General features: G+C 46.7%; 1 protein-coding gene across 1 annotated transcript in view; it reads right to left on the reverse strand.

Annotated features, from left to right (window-relative positions):
• TTC39C (tetratricopeptide repeat domain 39C) overlaps positions 1–20,454 on the reverse strand; it is a 97,304-nt gene that overhangs the window by 3,846 nt on the left and 73,004 nt on the right. The window contains exons 7-10 of the mRNA XM_028524726.2: positions 9,988–10,081; positions 7,614–7,721; positions 4,879–4,988; positions 3,512–3,635 (exon numbers count right to left, since the gene is read on the reverse strand). Of these exons, the coding sequence (XP_028380527.1) occupies positions 3,512–3,635; positions 4,879–4,988; positions 7,614–7,721; positions 9,988–10,081 (436 nt within the window). The remainder of the gene's footprint in view (positions 1–3,511; positions 3,636–4,878; positions 4,989–7,613; positions 7,722–9,987; positions 10,082–20,454) is intronic.

The following is a 20,454-nucleotide window of genomic DNA, read 5'->3' on the forward strand; positions in this document are numbered from 1 at the left end:
GAATTTTGAGGCAGTGAAACTATTCTGTGTGACGCTGTCTGTATGCGTGATACATGCCCTTACATAGGTGTCATGCCCCACCGGATGCACAACACAATGAGTGAACCTATGGAAACACTATGAACTTTGGGTGACAATGAGGAGTTGGTATTGGCTCATCAGGTTTAACTCTGGTCGGGGGTACCAATGGTTGGGGGGCAGTATGTGTGGAGGATGGGCGGGGAGCTCATGTGGGTATCTGCTCAATTTTGCTGTGAACCTAAAAATTCCATAAAAAAATTAAGTCTATTGATGTATTGCTAAACTGCACCATGTTAACTTCATAAACCACGCAACAGGCCCTTTACATGTCTGTATGGGGGCTGCTGACCATAGTCTCTGGGAAGGGGTCGGACTGGATCCCTCCACTTCAGGAAGCTTGCCGTCTGCTGTGGAGGGCGGGACCACACGTGGAGGGTCACAGGGAAGTTTTCCAAGGAAATGAAAAAAGTAGAAATTGGAAACATAAAGGAGGAAAGGAAGTAATTGTATTTCTATGAACCAGTAAGTATACTGAGATTTAGTAATATTTTATGTATACATATACATACATACACACACGGTTGTATGCTTGTATGTGCACACAGATGTACATACTATTGACTGGAAGGCACTGGAGGAGTTGGGGAGAGTGGCAGGAAGTGAATGTGAAGAACAGAACCTGACCCTACAGGTGCAGGAGTTGCCTCGAAAGGCTAGGCTGGGAATAGCTCCATATAAATGGTACTCAAATGATCTTAAGGCAGTAGTATTAAGGAAAGTGGAATGCAGTTCATGCACTCACTCATTCGATATTTACTGAGCACCAACTATGTGCTAGAAAGTTCTAGGTACTTGAAATACAACAGTAGCAAAGTGGAAAAAATGCCTGCCCTTAAGAAACTAACCTTTTGTGGAGAAGTGTTTAACCTGACGTTAAGGAAGTGTTAGTACCAGGGTGAAAAATAAAGGCAGGAAGAGAGATGAGGTATGCACATGAGTCGGAAAGGCACAGTTCAAGCCTCCCTGACCAGGTAACATCTGAGTCAAGACCCGAAGGAAATGAGTGGAGGAGGAAACATGTGCATGTTTGAAAGCGTGTTCACAGGTAGGAAGAAGAGACACTGCAGAAACCCTTGGCCAGCACGTGCCGGCCGGTTCGAGAACAGTAAGAGGGAGTATGGCTGGAGCCCAGTGAGCAAGGAGGAAGAGCAGTGAGGGCAATGGAATCGAAGGCAATGTGTGAGTTCAGACTGCGGGGCACTGCAGACCACTGAATGAACTTGGGCTTTTACCCGTGGGTCTAAAACTGAGAAATGATGCGGTGTGATTTAGTTTAATAGGATCATTCTGAATGCTAATACACAGACACATCTTTAAAATGGAAGAATGTAGTGGAATGGGAGGGTGGGTGGGGAAGGGCTAGAAACGGAACCACAGAAAAGGGTGTAAGAATCCAGCTAACTCTGCCTGCAAAGGGGGTTACCACGGAGACTCTGAAGACATGAATGCACCTATGAGGGCCAGATGAAAGGAGCTTCATGAATGCATATGATCCCCAGTCCCCACTACCTTTGTCTTCAAAGATCTGCCCTGTACTGTACATGAGGAAACAATTTTGGATCATTACTGCTTAACACTGGGGAATGGTGTGATCTCATTAATAGATCTTACAAGTGGGCAAACTTTTAACAAAGATATTAAAGCGTTACCTCATTTTTACTCCCTCTCCACAACTACATCTTTGTTATTTATGGGATATCGAGAACGGGGTTTGCAGAATATTTACTCACATGTAGTGAGAATCGTCCTTGTGCCTGTCAATTACTGCCTATTTTATATTTGTAGTTTGATTATTAAATTAAATTCATGAGCCTGCACTAACTTCACATTCTTTACTGCTTTGTGTTAGATCAGCAGATATCTAGACTTGGGTCAAGAACTAGGATGGGTTTAAAGTTATGCATAGCTTTTAAAATGGACACAGTGGAACTTGTGCACCCAAGAAAATTTTGTTTCCTTTCCAAGAGTCCCCTCAGGAGGGTTACAAGCCTACTCTCCTTTCAGGGCCTCCGTGAACAACTCCTTTTGGAGTTTCAGTACTTTGGTCTCCGGAACATCAGCACTGAAGAAAGTTTTAAGCTTTGAGGCTGGCAACTGCAGGGAAGTCTGATGGTAAAAGCATGTGATTCGATGGAAAATGCTGGATTTCATCAAAAACAAGCATGAATGTAGAGAAAGCTGACACATTTTTTTTACAGTGACTAACAACTATGTATTTTTGAATAAGTCCAAAATATTAATACTAAATCTCTTTTGGGAAAAGGCAGCATATTATGTGAATAAGGACACACTTCCACGATAATTACTTTCTGTGAAACTGTCATTTTGGAGGTAAGGGTTTGTGTGTTAGTCTCATCCTGTAACTGTACTCCCAGCTGCGTGATGCACTTGCCTGCTCCCAGGAGGACGGAGCTGCGGGGTGTAGGAAGCCAGAAGCTCCGCCACGCACTGTGCCGTCCTCGGACTAGCAGCACTGATACCCGCGCATTATTTTATGTAAACGTTTAATTTCTTCTGTGAACTTTTCCTACCACCACAATAAATACAACTTTATGAAGGTTATATTGCCATAATCTGTGGATTTATGCTTTTTGAATCTATGCATTAAAAGTGTAGGCTTCTAATTATACTCTTAGGTTATTTACTCGAGAGAAATGAGTGTGTGATGTCCAAACAAGAAGCTAGTACAGTTATGCTGGTAGCAGTAAAAGCCAGACACAGACCGAGTGTCCCGGAGGAGGATCAGTGAGGAATGACGGTATGAGCAGAGCCATCCAGTGGAGCACCACTCAGCAAGTGACAGGTACGAACTACCAACACAGGCTCCATGGTGGATCAAGCGCACAGGTTATAATAAACAAAGTCAAAGTCAAGCACTAAAAAGTATACACTGTCTGGTCCCACTTATATGAAGTTCAAGGACAGGCAAAAAGTAACCTCTGGAGCCAACTCAGAGCAGAGCTTGCCTGGGGGCAGGGACTGTCTAGGAGGGGCCACCAAGGAGATCTCTGGTGGTGGAAATGTTCTCTGTCTTGATTGTGCTGGTGGATGCTGCAGCGTATGTTTGTCAAAACTCACTGAACCTTACACTTAATACCTGTGCAATTTAATGAGTGTGAATCAAACCTGTAAGAAACGAAGGAACTTTGTTGAGAAAAACACACTTCCAGCAACCCCCACGGCTGCAGGATGAGCACAGTCAGGGTGCGGCACCCCACACTGCCGACACGACAAGCAGGTCTGAGCACTCTAGTGCTTCCCACACCAGGCCCCTGAGCGCCTGAGTTCCCTTAGTCACTGCGTCATCGAGCCAAGAACCACAGACGTGCACTCTGAATCAGGGAATATTAATGAGAAACTGAAGAAGCAAGCCAATGTATATGGTTTTGTGTGTGTGGTTTTTTTGTGTTTTGTTTTTTTTTTTTTTTACCTTGACTCATCCTCTGCAGGTTGGGGAAGGAGCAGTTGGGGAGGGCCTTCCACAAATACAGCACTTCGATGGACGCCAGCACGCACAGCGCCCGGGTGGGCGTTTGCTTCCGGAACCTCTCTGCCTGCAAGAGGGAGCGTGACTAGTATGCTTTGGGGACATTTAACAGTACACAGTTCCTACTTGACATGAACGGCCCTCTGCCACAGAGCAAAAAATGAAACATTTTCTATAAAAAATTTTTGCTTTCTAATTTTTAATATATCGGTACCTATGCCTTTCACTCATCATTCAACTCAGTCTATTATCATGTTTCAGGATTTATTCTGAAAACTCTGGGATGAAACTAGATTTCAGGTTAAGTCAAAGGGATTTATAAAAGCTGGGTGACAATAACTCAATGGGTTTATAAGGAGGATGAAAAACTAGGTGACTTTTAGTTATGGTTTTTCTGAGTTTTTAATCTTCTTCCAAGTTGCAGCTCTCTCAGTGGCATTCCATAGTACAATCTCGTTTGCACTCAAACTAGGTCACTAACTGCTTATTCCATAAAAACTTACAAAGTTAAAACTGTGGGATATTTAGGATATGACAAGTTGTCGTGTAACCCACAGTAACTCAGCTCAAGTTTATTCTTAAAAGTGTAGGATAAATCATGGACACTGTCCCTACCGTCCCGGGACTTTCTCCTGGTAAATGTGATGCAAACTATCTTTTTTAATTAGCTCAAAACATGGTGTGTTCACTACACTGAGAGGCAACAGTCTGGATAGGGTCTGCTGCTGTCTGTCCCGCTGGAACTGCCGCACCCTGTACACAGGTGCCGTCCCTCTTCAGACGTGCTCGTGACCTCCACAGGGTCTGTGATCTCCCTGCTCCCTCGAAAAGCAACTGCTTTAACCATCTGCAGGAGAACACACACTTTCCACTCAGAGCAGAAGCACGACCTAAGGAGTAAATTCTCTCCACAGTGGGGGGCTGCATTTTATGTGGCAAGCTGCCAACTTTAAATAGCCTTGCCCAAAACAACAAAACAAAACAAAACTAGCAAAATATAACCAAAGACACTGAAATAGGGGATAGCCTGACAGTGGCCAGAGGGGAGAGAAGAGGGAATTCCAGGGGGGAATGGGTAGGGATTACAGGAACAAATTTGGAGGACACATAGACAAAAACTAGGGGTGGGGGGTAATGGGGGGAAGAGGGGAGGGTTGGGTGGGTGGGCTGGAATGGGAGTAGCGGGGAGAAAACTGTACTTGAACAATGATTAAAAGAAAAAAAAATAGGCTTGCCCAAAACCCATCTAAGGTAGAGCTTGTTACAACGCCCATTACAAACAATGCCCCACGTCAGCAGGCCCAACGCACCTTTTTCACTGAGAACTGTTCAATCTGATTGTTCTTCCTTTTGAAGAGCTTCTGAACTTCTTTAAAGACAATCTGTGCCCCCTCCACATCACCGGTGGCTCCCTGACAGACTGGAAGAAACCATCATTACATTGCTTAAGTATCTGGAGGAAAACGCCACAAAGGGTTACTAGGTGGGTGATACATGGAAATGTTCCCAATGAGAAAATGGGAGCATCCTGCCGGTCATCCTTCCACTGACTGAACCCCTGTTTCCAGGCGCTAGGTGCCCAGAGCTTCGAGGGACACGGGGAGGCCATGGCCCTGGTCTTCTTGCTGGGGAGACAGCTTCGTGTGCAACCAAATCATAGCGTGCAGTTCAGGGGCAGCTCACGTGCTCAGGAAGTAGACTGAAAAGGAAAGTAGGAAAAAGCCAGGAGAGGCCAAGAGGATCTTGAAAGCTCCTCCTGGGAGAAGAACATCCCTGTGCCTGGAAAGAAAGTCATGGGAACCCTGCATGTGTTCACTGGCGCGGACCACCAGCGGGCCACCAGCAAGCAACACATGTGCTCGCACCCTGAAGGAATGTGCATGCAGCTCCAGAGGTGAGACGCACGCACGGTTTGACCGCTACCATGTACACAGCAGTATGGGTCTTCAGAGAAAACAAAGTGCTTGTGGGAAAGCTCAGAAAGAGGAGGGATTATTTCTCTTTGGCGTGATCAAGGAAGCTTTGCGGAACTAGTTGTCAGGCTGAGCCGTAAAGATGGTAAGATTTTGAGAGACCATCCTCAACCCACCCCAAGCCCCAGGCAAAGCCTTAAAAATGAATGAAATTCTGATACATGTTACAACATAGATGAACTCTAATAACACGCTAAGTGAAATAAGCCAGACACGAAACACAGATTCTGTGATTCCACTTATATGGGGTACAGAGAACAGTCAAACTCACAGAGACAGAGGGCAGAGTGGTGGCTGCCAGGGGCTGGGGACAGGGGACCCTGGAGAGTTACCGTCTAGAGGCACAGAGCTCCAGTTTGGGGTGACAACGCAGTTCTGGAGGCGCACAGGGGTGATGGCTGCATTAGAAAATATGGATGTACTTAAGGCCACTGAACTCTACCCTTAAAATGGTAAAGACGGTTAGAACAGATTTTACGTTCACATCTATTCGGCCACACGCACAGAAACCAGCACTAGGGAAGACGCCCGTGGCGGCAGTGTTTCGGGTCCGGAACGCCCGCCCTCTCCAGCTCCGCCTGTCACCGTGTGCCTGTCCTTCACTGCCAGCTCACACGGCAGCTCCTGCAAGGAAGGCGCCTTCTCTGACCGCTTGACAGCGATCCTTCCCTGCCCGCACTCTCTGTCGTGGAGCTATTCACACACCTCCTGTCAGAGGCCCCCACACTGCACCGTCTCCTGCAGCCGGCACAGTCCTAGGACTTCCCGTCTTTGGAGATAAATGCTCCTCCTTACAGCCACCATGTACATTTATTTTTTCATGTTCTGTGTGCAACTAGATTAAAGAATTAGCTGCCCACAGTTGGCTGCATGACCCAGTTACGCCCTGATAACCGCTGGGTTGTTGTGCTGGCCTCGCTCACTTGGCTCATATGCCCCTCAACGTGCAGAGCCCACGGAGGCCGCTGGGTAAACAGCTGCTACTTTCATGTGAGATGCCTGAATCCTATGAAACCACCCTTAAAGTGGGAGATACAGCACACTAACCAGCACACTGAAAATAATCCTGTTCGAACACAAGCTGCAGAGCTGTATGAAAACGCATGTCCTTTGAGACTGCAGCAGGGCTGTGGGTACGGGCGGGCTCCACCCTGATTGCTAACGGACTGCAGCTTTAGGACACCCAGCACATACCTGCTGACCACGGCCCATTCTACCTCATTTTAAAGGACAGCTTAAGGGGATGGAATGAACGGAGATGTTTCATTAAGCCCAAATATTCAAAGAATTAAAGAGATAATTAAAACAATGTTTAGGCCCAGTCCTGAATTTTAAGTAACATAATCGCTAATATGGCTGTATACAGAGAATTCGTCATCAGAAGCAGAAAATGGACAACCACCACGTGGGTTTCTTTAATTCCCACCTCTACAATTCTAAACATCACAATGGCACTTAGGCCCCTCAGGGCGCAGACAACCCTTTCGTCCACCAGGTGGCAGCATATCTTTAATTATCTCATACAATGGCAAAAACCCAAGATTCTCACATCCACATCAGACATTACAGATGTTTCTTCTGTAAGGATGTGCAGTGTTGAAATATCTTGTGTTCTGCAAAATCACGCTGTAAATACAACAGCACAAACAGGTAAAACAAGATGGGCACAGACTACTCGAAATCTAGGCAACTTGGTAGTAACCAAGGCACTAACAAACTTAACAAAGACATAAACACAAATGAAAAGACATGTTAAAAAACGTATTTCAGAAAATAAAGCAGAGGGATACATTGAGGCTGCTTAGAGGGAAATGCACCACAATAAGGAAAACCTTGCAATAAGCATTTCCGAGACAGAGCACGTGACCAAACCAGCCCCGGAGGGACAGAGGGGAAGGGGCAGAGGCAGTCCTGCTGAGAGGGTCCGGGCACGCTGCACCGGGCTGCTGTTGACTGGGCAGCAGAAGCATTCACGCGCCGGGGAGAACACAGCTTCAGCCTCTTCCTGCCGTGATCCCCCCCCCACCCACCGACGCGTGTGAGCTCGCTCACGGCAGCAGTGGTCTACTCACCCGCGGTTAAGTAGGCATAATAGCACTGGGACCACCTGGACTCATTTTTTAGCCTCTCAAAGGAATCAAATGCATCCTGGAAATTCAGCTCTATCATGCTGCACCAACCTACAAAAGAAACACCGTCATTGCACAACCTCGGAGCACTGCAGCGAGACTCGGGCCCCGCCCACCCGTGAGCTGCAAGTCTCCAGTCCTGCTCCCACCCCCTGTGAGTGCGGGGTCACGCTACCTGAGGATTTTTCAAAAATTATTTTTCCTGTTAAATATACTTATGTGCCATTTTAAGATAAGGCATTTTTGATTTCACAACTAATTATGCTGCCCAAAAGAAAGTGACATAAAGATTTCTACAAAAATACTCCAATTTGTCGCCTACAGTTGTGAGAGTGACCCAAGCACAGAGGTCCGTGCCCAGGAGCAGGCGGGGGCACAGGATAAGAAGTGCCATCCGCTCACACAGAGAGTGCCCACCTCGCAAAGCCTTACAGCACTCCCTCGCTCATTACTGACCCCCAGCAATTCTCAGACCACCGTGAGAGATAAAGAGCAAGCAGTCAGCAGGTTGGTAGTAGAGCTGAGGAGAGAGCTGTCTTTTCCAGATCTAGACACCAGCAGACTGGCATTCTGGTAGGAAGGGCAGCAGGGACCATGCGAGGGATTTCATCCCCACTGTGGTAACAGGACTCCCGCCCACCCAGCCCCTTCAAGAGGCCGAGCCCTGTGCCAGGCACTGACTCATCCCTCTGACCCCACGATAGCCTTGCGGGGCGGCTGGCGGTGCGCTCACTTCACCGGGGAGAAAACCTAAGGTGTGGTGGTCCCTGCTCAAGGCCGCATGGCTCCCGGGAGGGAAGACGTGAGGATCGGAGGCCAACCCTCTTTCCTGCCCAGGTTACTGGCCTCCATAAAAAGAAAATTCTGTATCAGGTACATCATCAGGAAGTAGTTGTGCCATCTGGGACCTGCCCCGTGTACTATGGGGAAGAGGAGAACCGGGATTCAGTGGTCAACTAGAGGTGAAAGATAGCATTGGACCTGAGTAAGAAGCCTGAGTTCTGATTTTGCTACTTTTCTCCAGAGTTAAGTTCTGAAGTTGGGTTCAATGGTTTCTGGGCTCCTTCAGCTCTGTCACAGGCTTTCCAATGGTGTGTGGAAAAGGCCACCCAGTCAGGTCTTGTAGTCAAGGTCTTTGAAACACACTCCGGCCTACGTAGTGGCTCCCGGCAGAGTTCAGATTGCATAAATATGCATTTTGTAATGCATTAGACCTCCCCTCCCCTCCCTAAACACACAAGGCATTTAAAATATGATACCGCTTACTGGGCAACTCGCAATCTTTTAGTTTGCACTTTTCTCTAAAAAGATTCGGGAGGACAATCATGTCTCCTGGGGGCAAGGGGTGGGCATCCTGGGGTCCTGCCCCGACAGGTGCCGACTGCCTCCCCAGCACTCTCCATTTCTCCTTCCATCTCTCCGCAGTGGCTTTCGGAACCCCAATTCCCTATGTAACTCCCATCACTACCTCATCTTTCCTTCATTCCTCTCCTGAGATACAGGATGTGACCTTCTGGTAATGCACTGAAATTCTAAAGAGTATGAACCCCTTATTAAAAATTTTAAGTTGTATTTATGCTTCTCAGCAACTGTTACATAAAAGGATTATGGAATTACTAATGTAACAGGACAGGAGAATTTCAGTTCCGTCAACAAAGTAATCATTCCAACAACCCTGGGGAAGGAGGAGGAAATATTAAGCAAATAGCTAGTCCCAAGTCTGTTTAGAGACTGCAGGAGGGGAGGAGCCAAAGGAAGCAGCTATCGTGTGCAGGGCCCTCTGCCTACAAGGCACCCTGCCTGTCCTCCCGCGTGCTGTCTCATCGGAACCTCAGCTGCGACGAGGGGAGGCGCCTGAACTCCCACTGCAGCCACCAGGGCACACCCCACTCGGCCGAGGTCCCTGAGCGGGTGGGTGGGTGGAGAGCTGGGACTGGGGTCCACACGCCGAACCCTCTCTCACACTGCGTTTTTCTTCTCAGGTAAACATTGGTGGGACGGAGGAGAAAACAGTTTTGAATTCTAATGTACAGTCGAATATGGAATTTACAAATGGTTTCTAGTCAATTAATTTGAGTAACACTGATAACATCTGGTATCCTAAATTCAAAATACTACAAAGAGTAAATCATAAAGAAATAACGAGATCGCTGGGATAAACATTATTGTTTGTACTATGATAACAAAGTCCTGTTATTACAAGAAGGCAGCAAGCATCTTACAAAGATGCAAACGGAACACACTGACGCCGGAAAAGGGCACCAGAAGGGAGGGGCAGCTGGCGACAGGAAGCTGGACGGACGGCCTGCGTGCTCACCGATCTCATACAGACAGACGTGCTGGATTTCCCTCTGGTCCACGGCCAGCTCCAAAGCAGTGTGGAAGGACGTCAAGGCACTGTTGATTTGACACTGAGGGAAAATGGAACATAAAGTCACTGGCTAACATCTGTCATTAACACTAGAATTTCATAATTCAAAGCATCCCTTCCTTAACAGTCATTTAAGGCCAACTGAGCAGTACAGGAGACAGTGGCTCACAGGCTCCTGGGAAAGCACTCCCGTGTGTCCCCACAGTCGCGGCACAGAACCCCTTTGTTCAGGTGGGAGAGTCGACCAGTGAGGGCTCGGCTCACGCCACCATCCCTGCAGCCTCCCTGTAGGCTTGTGCGAGGAGGCTGCCGTGTCACGACGTTCGCTCACCCAGCTCCTCGTGACCAGAGTGGCTGTCCAGGCACAGGGGCTGCGTGTCCTCTCCCCGTGTGTGCCCACCCGGACCAGGGATCCCGGTCAGCGCTGTGTGATTGTGCGAGGCCACTCCTGAGCTCAGTGCGCCCTCGGCACCCTCCCCTCGTACAGCCCGCTCACTGCCCACCACACGGCCGATACTGGGCTCCGACTCGACACCAGAGTGCTCTTCTCCGATGGCTTCTGGCCCTCACATACACCTCCTCTCCCAACACTTAAAACATCCTCTGAGGGGCCAGCTTACACTTCTGATTTTTGCATTTATCTAGCACTGTCTAGAACCTGACAGACTCTCCAACGTCTGTTCTACTTATTCCTGGTTAAACACATTGTGTTTCTGTCCACTAAAGATCTCTTTCAACATCTGCCAACCTGATGCCACAAGCACCTGGTCAGAGCACCTGTAAAACATCACCGGGAAAAAAAAGGTTAGATCAAGCCCTGAACATGGCGATGACAGCTGTTAAGTGCCATGCATCAATGATAAACATAAATCCCAAGTGCTGAGACCTGACACAGCCTACTTCCCATGACACCTGCCTGGGAGCACTCCCTTCTTGCTCTCCTGGTGCCCGTGCCACCCATGCCCCCACCCTGCCCTGCAGACACCCTTTTCTCCGTGCCGCCCTCTGCTGCTCTTCCCCACACCCTTTCCAAAGCCCCACTGCTCCCCTCTCCCCCAGGCAGGGGCATGGAGGGTCTTGGAAGAGGGGCTGCCTGCTTCCCTTGGAACCAGCCCCTACCACATTTCTCATCTTCTTTAGTGACGCACGGTCACTGTGGGAGGCCTCTTGGACACAATGCACCTCGGGGATGAGTCAGCCAGCAGATCTGCAGGACGGTCTGTGACTCAGGAGCATTGTAAGCCCAGTGACTCACTCGCCAAGGCCACGGCTGGCGCAGTAACCGCTCGTGCTCCACAGGAACGCTTTACTCCATGGTCAGAAGGTCAGACCACAACATTTGATCCTCTTATGAATGCCGACAAGAGCTACACGCCACCGTATCACTAATTCCTATGTAGCTAAACATGCAGTGGAAGGAACTCCCAGGAATGCACAGGGCCCACAGCTCTGAAGCCAGACGTGCACACTGACTGTGAGTACAAGGCCAACGGACCAAGGGGGTGAGAGGTCAATCTCTCAGGAAGCGCCTGCGTGTGCAGAGAGAGGGAGCGGCACAGCCATCACAACCAACTTTCCCTTTTGTGGAGGAACAGTCTTTTCCTGCATCAGACACAAAGTCAATTTAGTGTGTTTACACAGAAACCACAGTGTTAGCGACTATCCGTTTCATGCACACACCCAGTTCACCAACTTAATGACATTCACCTATCACGCTCAGTATATTTCTGAATGGGCCACCACTGGCACCCTGTCCACAGCTGGGGCTTAAAGCATGACTGTACATGACACCACACCCTTCAGAAGACAGGTAAGAAAGTAGTATTTGTATCAATATCCCTTCTCTTAATTCTTTCAAAAACTCCCTGAGCCGGACGTGTGTTAGTTCCATTTTCAGATGAAGAAACTTGAGTTCCAAAAGGTTAAGTAGCTTGGTCAAGGTCAACAAGCTAGCAATTGACTAGTATTCAAACTCTTCTCCAATTCCCTCCACAGTATACGTTTCCCCCCCTCCCAGGGAGAGTGTATGCAGGTGTGATTAAGGACCTTGGGATGGTGGGAGTATCCTGGATTACGCAGGTGGGCCTTGTGTTCAACCACAAGTGTCCTTACGAAAGGGAGGCGGCGAGAGTGGACACACACGGAAGAGGCGGCGATGTGACTGCAGAGGCACAGACTGCAGTGGTGTGGCCACAAGCCTGGGAATGCAGGCAGCCACCAGTGGTTTCACAGGCAAGAAACAGAGTCTCCCGAGAGCCTCCAGAGGGGGCGCTGCCGGGAAAACACCTTGATGTTTCATCCCAGGGAATTTTGGTTTAGGACTTCTGGCCTCCAGAACTATGAGAAAAGAGTCCTGTTGTTTTAAACCACCAAATTGGTAGTAATTTGCTATACAGACTTAGAAAACTAATACTGCATACTTCAAATTATCATGCTTTTTCTGTTTTAATCACTCTAATAGAAACAGAACGTACTCAGACCATTTTCAGATCTTAACGACATTATCCCCAGAACAAGCATGAGTCCGAAATTAATTCTAGTTCTGTTCTGATCACTCACTGAGGAATCACAATGAAGTTATTAAAATAATGGAAATGTTTCGCCTTCTTTTTCACCAAAATAATTTAAAATAAAAATGCTCTGTGGGAGTTTTTAATAAAATATCCATGACACAGCAGAGAAAGGAGAATTATCCTCGATTTGGTACTCATTTCCCAGTTTCATTTTTCAAAGAAATATACCCACCTTGACCGGCAGACCATACAGAAAACAGGCCGGTCTGATGAAACAGCCACGGGGACAAGCACCAGGCAGTGAGCACCTCACAACACACACTTCCATCTCGTGCATTACACACTGACACACTGTTGTAAAAACTGTCGTAAAAAAGGCTTCAGTTTCCTCATTGGTAAAATGAGAAAAACACTAGCTGGTTTTATCTGCCTCCAGAGAAAACCATAAAGAACGAAAGCACAAGTCTTTGCCAAATTCAACGGAGCATATTTACTGCCGAATTAAAATCAGCATAATTGATAGCTACTGCACTGTTACTACAGAGACGCAGCACATTTTTCATTATTCGGGACTTCTTTCTCGGTAGGTGCACCCTTGGGCATTTTTCTACCACTTGCGGCAACTGGAAAGGGATGTGCTTCTCCAGCTTACTTCCTACATGGACCTTGCTGGTGTGTAGGAAAACTTTGGAGTTTTGCTCATTGATTTTGCGTATGTCATGCTATGACACTCTTATGAATTCTCATAACTGGTTTTGTTTTTTTCTTGAGTTTTCCAGGGATTATTAAGTCATTTGTAAATAACAGCAGCTATTTTACATTTTTAAAAATTATTTACAACATGCTTAATTGGCTAGGACCACTGGTTAACATACTGAACATCAGCAGGTACGGCATGCATGCTTGCTCTATCCGCCTTTAATGAGGATGTTCTGAAGTTGCACCGTTTAGTTTGTTACACATTTTTAGAGATGCCATTTTTACCAAACAGAGCTCCTTTCTACTTCTAATTAGCTACCAGCCCGTCTGGCGTTTCACAGCACTTTCCATTCGGTGCCACTTGGACATCCACCGACGGGCAGGTGTGGTTCCACCCACTGCTTCCTCAACGTGGGGAAGGACAGAACGGCATCTCCCGAGGCTGAGCCATGCTTGCCTTCATAGGATACGTGCTACCAGGCCCTTACATGCCCTTCTAAACAACACCACTGGATTTAATTTGCTAATATCTATTTACAATGTCTACATTTAGAATGAAGTTGACTTACACTTCTTCCCTTGTGCCCACCTCTGTGAGTGTGGTGTCAGGTAATGTCAGAATTTGCTGACTTGTAGAAAATATTTTCAGTATTTTTCTAACTACGTAAATAACTAGTTCACTATAAAACCATGCCTTTCAATAGAATGATTCATTTAAAATGTTTAAATTACAATATTTTTTCTTTTAACAAGCACACAGTGTGACAAAGAATATCACATTTTCATTGATAGTACCAGATTTCAGTGCCAGATATCATAACCAACACAAATTCTCGGGAATAATTTGTTGTCTATACCCTCAGGGGATGCTCACTGGATTTGGGGCAGATGAGCAGGGAGCAGCAAAAGAGACGGACAAGGACTGGCCAAGGAGCCTGGAGGGAAAGAGGAGCGCAAGGTCCCTGCGGCCAAGGGGAGGAGAGAGGGTGAGCGCATGGAACAGAAGCCCACGCTGGAGCAAATCAGTCTGCTCAGAACAGTTGATGGGGATGGTGTGTTTACAGAGAGAATGTTGAGCAAATGCAAAAAGAATCTAGCCATCAGAGAGATGCAGATTAAAACCACAATGAGATACCACTTCACACCAGTCAGAATGGCCATCATAAACAAAGCAACAAACAACAAATGTTGGAGAGGATGTGGAGAAAGGGGGTCCCTAGTGCACTGTTGGTGGGACTGCAGACTGGTACAACCACTATGGAAAGCAGTTTGGAACGTCCTCAGAAAACTAAAAATGGATCTGCCTTTTGACCCAGCAATTCCATTGCTGGGACTCTATCCTAAGAATACTAAAACACCAATTCAAAAGAACCTTTGCACCCCGATGTTCACAGCAGCACAATTTACAATAGCTAGGTGCTGGAAGCAACCTAGATGCCCATCAGTAAATGAATGGATCAAAAAACTATGGTACATTTACACAATGGAATTCTATGCAGCAGAAAGAAAGAAGGAGCTCATACCCTTTGCAACAGCATGGATGGAGCTGGAAAGCATTATGCTAAGTGAAACAAGCCAGGCAGTGAAAGACAAATACCACATGATATCACCTTTAACAGGAATCTAAACAACAAAACAAAACAAAACAAAAACTAGCAAAATATAACCAAAGACACTGAAATAGGGGATAGTCTGACAGTGGCCAGAGGGGAGAGAAGAGGGAATTTCAGGGGGGAATGGGTAGGGTTTACAGGACCAAATTTGGAGGACACATGGACAAAAACTAGGGGTGGGGGGTAATGGGGGAGGGTTGGGTGGGTGGGCTGGAATGGGAGTGGGGGGAGAAAACTGTACTTGAACAATGATTAAAATTAAAAAAAAAGAATATAAAAAAAAAAGAATCTAAGAAGAGGTCTCTGAAATTTCTAGTTAATACAATTCCATACAAAAGAAAGGGACTACCCAATGTGAGCAACAGGAGACATGAGAGAGACTTTGCAAATGGGCAAAAGCTGATGGTGACCTTGAGCCGTATCTCAGGAAATGCAGCTGGGGAGCTCAGCAAGTCGCTAAGAACTGGATTGCAATGAACACCACGCTACTGCTGACTATGCGTGCAAACTGCAGATAAGTGAGTCATACACAGATTTCTGTATGATGGCATGTTTTATGAATCTCCACGTGTCCTTTCATGGTCTGCACAAATTTCTGACATGAGAACTCCCCCAGAGCCTGTTGTAAATGACTAGAAGAAACAGATCTTCAACTGGTGATTACAGTCAATACTCCACTCTAGCAAAGGGTGAACAGTAGTTATTTCTGGAACACAAGACTTTTACCTGCCCTTTGAGGTACGTTGTAATTTATCATGCTCCCAAATGAAGATGCATTATTTAGACATAACAAGGTAGCTGAAGATGTGTGTACTGACGACAGAGCCTGTAAAGAATGCCGCCTTCGCAAGCCTGTTCTGGACTCATCATCGGCATCACAAAACCTAACACGGGGTGCTCTCATCACGTGGCAGGTAAGATGACAGAAACATCGGTGGCTCCATCAGACAACCGTGTGCTTTGCAGAGGGCCATACGACTGTTAGAGGTGGAGGTGCTGGATGGAACTGGTCCTGTTCCCACTCCGGGCCAGCACTCCTCCCTCACCTCCTGGCTCCACTGCCTCCTCCTCGATCCCAGCCAGCCTCCCTTCCTCCCTCGGGCCCCACCCCCCTGTCAGCCCCACCCACAACGAGAGCCCATTCATTGGGCACTTTCCTTTTACTGCGTTGTCATGCATGTATTCACAGTGCCCTGTTCTCAATTCAATTTTAAATTTCTTTTGGAGCAGGGCCTTTTTCTATTTCTTTTGGCATTCCCCAGAAGGCCTTTTAGATCACAGGCAACAACTCTCTGATTTACGTACAAATAGTGGAATACAGTATTTATGTTTTCGGCATCTCCATATGAATGGACAGTAATCCCCTTGGAAAGTGAGTTATGTAACCAAAAGCACCACTAATGGTAGAGGAGCTAAACAATGCACCAGCTACAAGAGTTCCTTGGTCTCTCAAGAATTATGCACATTATTTTCACAAAATCTGTGATGCAAAGTGCTTCCTACTGGATTTACAACACAGCTACAGTTCTGTCTGCATGAGAAAAGCCCTGGCCAAGCACCACGTGCTCAGCGCTTCATCATATTCACGTTACACTACTTAAGGCTGACATGGAAGTCACTGCCTTATTTCTTTCCAGACAGGACAGGCTCCGAAAGTTCACACAGCCAGTATGTGGAAAAGCCCATTTTGAGCTGAGCTCATGCTTTATCAGTTACACCATACTGCCTTTAAAAATTACAGAAAAGAAATTTATATGAAAAACAGTACTCAATTTAAAATAAATGGGTTCATGTAGAAGATGCTGTCAAACACTAAAGAAGATAATGCAAAGAATTAACTCAGAAAAACAAAGACCGCAGAAATATGGAATCCGCTAACGTAAAGTAGTCACACTACTCAAAAGAAGACAGCAATTCAAGACAAACAGAAAAACCTAGAAAACGAATGGAGAAGACCTAGTATGCACAGAGGCTTGTGTGAGAGAAACAAACAGAAACCATAATCAGGAAAGTGACTCTGAAAAGTTTCCCTAGAATTGAATGGCATTCTCTGCAAAGACTGTCAAATGGGCAAGCTGCTTTGCGGGTTTCTTTCAAAGAGGAATTAAAGACAAGCTGTAAAAAAACAGAAATAATCCCAGGTAGTTGGTTTTGAAGATTAAAAAAAGATAAAAATTGTGTAAACCTTGTTGAGATATATTCCACACACAGGCACATCCTGGAGATGTGGGTTTAGCTCTGGACCGCAGCAATAAAGTGAGTGTCACAGTGAAGTGAGATATATGAAATTCTGGGTTTTCCAATGCATGTAAGTTCTATTTACGCTATGCTGTAGTCCAAGTGTGCACTAGCATTTTGTCTAAAAACAAACAAACAATGTACCTACCTTAATTAAAAATACCTAAGGGCTAAAAAACACTAACCATCATCTGAGATGTTATGTAATAGCATCAAAGATCACTGACCCACAGATCAACATAACAAATGCAATAATGAGAAAGTTTGAAAGATCACAAGGATTACCAAACTACGGCACAGAGACATGAAGTGAGCAACTGCTCCTGGAAAAACGGCACTGACAGACTCGCTCGACCCAGGGCTGCCTCAGACCTTCAATCTGTACAACACACACCGTCTGCAAAGCACAGTAAAGCGAAGGGCAGTAAAACAAGGTGTGCCTGTATCAGACACTCAGGTAGCTTTTAGCATATTCACAGAACCACACACTTTCAAAGCTGGAAGAAATCTTAAAACTTATAAGTCTATTGTTTCTCAAAGTGTGTTATATTGAACCCTCTAATTTTAGAGGATGCTGTATGAAAAGAATTTTCCTGGTCAAATGAATTGGGTAAACATGACCTGCGTACCTGCACACTCTATCTTCGCAACGTTATATTGCAAAATGAAGTCTCTGGGAGGCCCCAGAACATCCCCATTGACCTGACATGGAAACTCATCTCACAGAACATGTACAAACTCGCCATCAAAGCAGGGCTCCGGGACAGATGCCTCAGAAACCCCATCTGTTCCAACCCCTAATTTTCCAGGTAAAAACATGGAGTGCGGTGGCAGGCTGACCGACCTGACTGGGGTCTCGCAGCTCTCCCAAACTGTCGGACGTGCGGGCAGCCATTGGAAGCGGAGTGTTTTCACCATTTATGGCAGGACTGGGGCCAGAGCTCCAGACTCCGAGGCCGTGTTCTCTCTACGATGCTACAGACCCGGTGCTTCAAGCCGGAAGCTCTGAAGCAATGTGCCAACCAAGGCCGACGGCTCCCAAGTCCTCCACGAGAAAGCACAGAGGAATGAGAACTACTACATTAAATGTAGCCTTAAGACAGCAGTGTGCCCAAACACTATAAAGTCATAAAAACAGAAAAGTTCAATATGATACTATGACAAAATATAAAATTTCATAGAAAAGTTCTGGATAAGGGGTAGAGAAAAGGGAGAAATTCTATTTCCTAAGCTTGGCTCCACAGGGCCCCTCAAGGGGAGCCCACTGCACACTTACCGGCGTGAGAAGAGTGAGGAACACAGGAGCATCGGAACCCTGAGTGCACGGGTGCGTGAACCCACGTTTAAAACAGGAGGAAAAACGAGTAAGAACACTATGATCATCTTTTCAATCTTGATAATAAGGAAAAATCTGTCCAAACCAGGTACTCAGGAAGGGAAACAGACAAGGACAATAAACACAACTCTGACTAAACAAAAACAACACACGCGCATCTTGTACCCAATTAACTATGAGCAAGAAACTCCTCCCTGAGAAAGGTGATCTGCACTGAGAAACAGGACGAAATGCTCTGCTGCTTCCTGGGTCAGGGCTCTGCCGCCTGCCTCTCTCCATGAAACACTCCGTCTCCACTGAGGTCAGTTCTCTCGTGTCTGGCCTTTTCGTGGACCCGGTGGGCTTTCTTCAGGTTACCCTCCGTGCTTCCACCTCCACAGCAAACTCCTACTGACTCTCCGAGAGAAGACTGCATACCCTACCTCGAGGCTGTCTTTCCCAGCTGTGAGGGTTGCGCCACAGGCGAGTCATACCTTGTCTCCTCCTCCGAGAGGCCTGTTTTGGTTCCTCAAAGCCAGGCCACGCCAACATCCACTCACCTGCTATTCGGTCCTGATCCCCTCCAGTGCACGAACCCGGTCACTGTCGCCATTCACACTGCAGCCCTGACAGCAGCCACAGTGGCACTATCAGCATTACCGCCAGCAACCAGCACAAAGGCCTCCCAGATTTCCACCTCACTGAATGCTCACAGCAAACTGCACCTGAGGTAGCTCTAAGGTTCCCATTCACTGAGGAGGGAGGGAAAGAGGGAAGGATGATGCCTTTAAAGAGATCAAAGGCATCATCAAAAGTCATTCAGCCAAGTAAGGAGCCAGCACTCAGCTTGGAAAGGTGCCCTCCAGCACCGAGCCCTTGTGCACAGGCTACTGCCAGGCTGAGGACGAGGGCCACGCACACCTCAAACATGGGACCAGACAGAGCCGGCCTTGGCACACAATGTGCCAAGTGACAAAAATGAGATTAATCACAACAAAAGACACACGGCAATAAACATTTAATAACACTGAACCTTCAGGCAGCTGATGGGGCTCAAAGCAGGCCACCCCCAAACATGCCACTTTGGCATATTGATTATTTTGAATTAAAGTCACTAGAAAAACAGCTGGTGCAGGGAGGACACCCTGACCTCTTCTCTGTTCCCCCCAAAGGAAGAAAGCAAGTCTCCACGGGAAAGGTACTCTCTGTGTTCCAGGATGTAGAGGCACGATCTTATCGCCGGAGACAGGGAATCCAGGACTGAGAGGGCTATGTAAACACACCCTGCTTAGTTTCTTTTTTTTTTTTTTTAATTTATTTTATTTTTAGGGAGGGAAGAGAGAGAGAGAGAGAGAGAGAGAGAGAGGGAGAGAAACATTAATGTGCGGTTGCTGGGGGTTATGGCCTGCAACCCAGGAATGTACCCTGGCTGGGAATCGAACCTGGGACACTTTGGTTCCCAGCCTGCGCTCAATCCACTGAGCTATGCCAGCCAGGCCTGCTTAGTTTCTTAACGAATTAGTCCCCTAGCCTAAGTTTCTTCATCTGTGAGTTCTTCACAAATGTGTTGATTCTTTGTGTAAAAGGAAAAACAGCCTGCTCTGGCCATTTCTTTAGGTCAATATTTATGGAACCTCCATACATCTGAAAGCAGTAACATATATATTATACATATAATAGATATTACACATGTAACTTATTAGCAAGAAAAACTAAGTATATGTAACAGTGGAACTGCTGGGCCCCATGGCATATCTAGGTTCAAGGATCTGAGGAGCTGTCACACTGCTTTCCAAAGTGCCTGCACTGCTTTACACTCACCCCAGCAATGAATGAGGATTCCAGTTCTCCACATGCATGTCTACACTTGTTACTGGCTTTTAAAAATTTTTTTAACTGATTCTAGAGAGGGGAAGGGAGGGAGAAAAAGAAGGAGAGAAACATCAATGTGACAGAGAAACACCATTCGGTTGCCTCCTGCACACACTCTGACTGGGAAATGAACCCACAACCTAGGCTGTGTGCCCTGACCAGG

Source organism: Phyllostomus discolor, chromosome 9, assembly GCF_004126475.2.
Source record: "Phyllostomus discolor isolate MPI-MPIP mPhyDis1 chromosome 9, mPhyDis1.pri.v3, whole genome shotgun sequence".
Taxonomy (NCBI): domain Eukaryota; kingdom Metazoa; phylum Chordata; class Mammalia; order Chiroptera; family Phyllostomidae; genus Phyllostomus; species Phyllostomus discolor.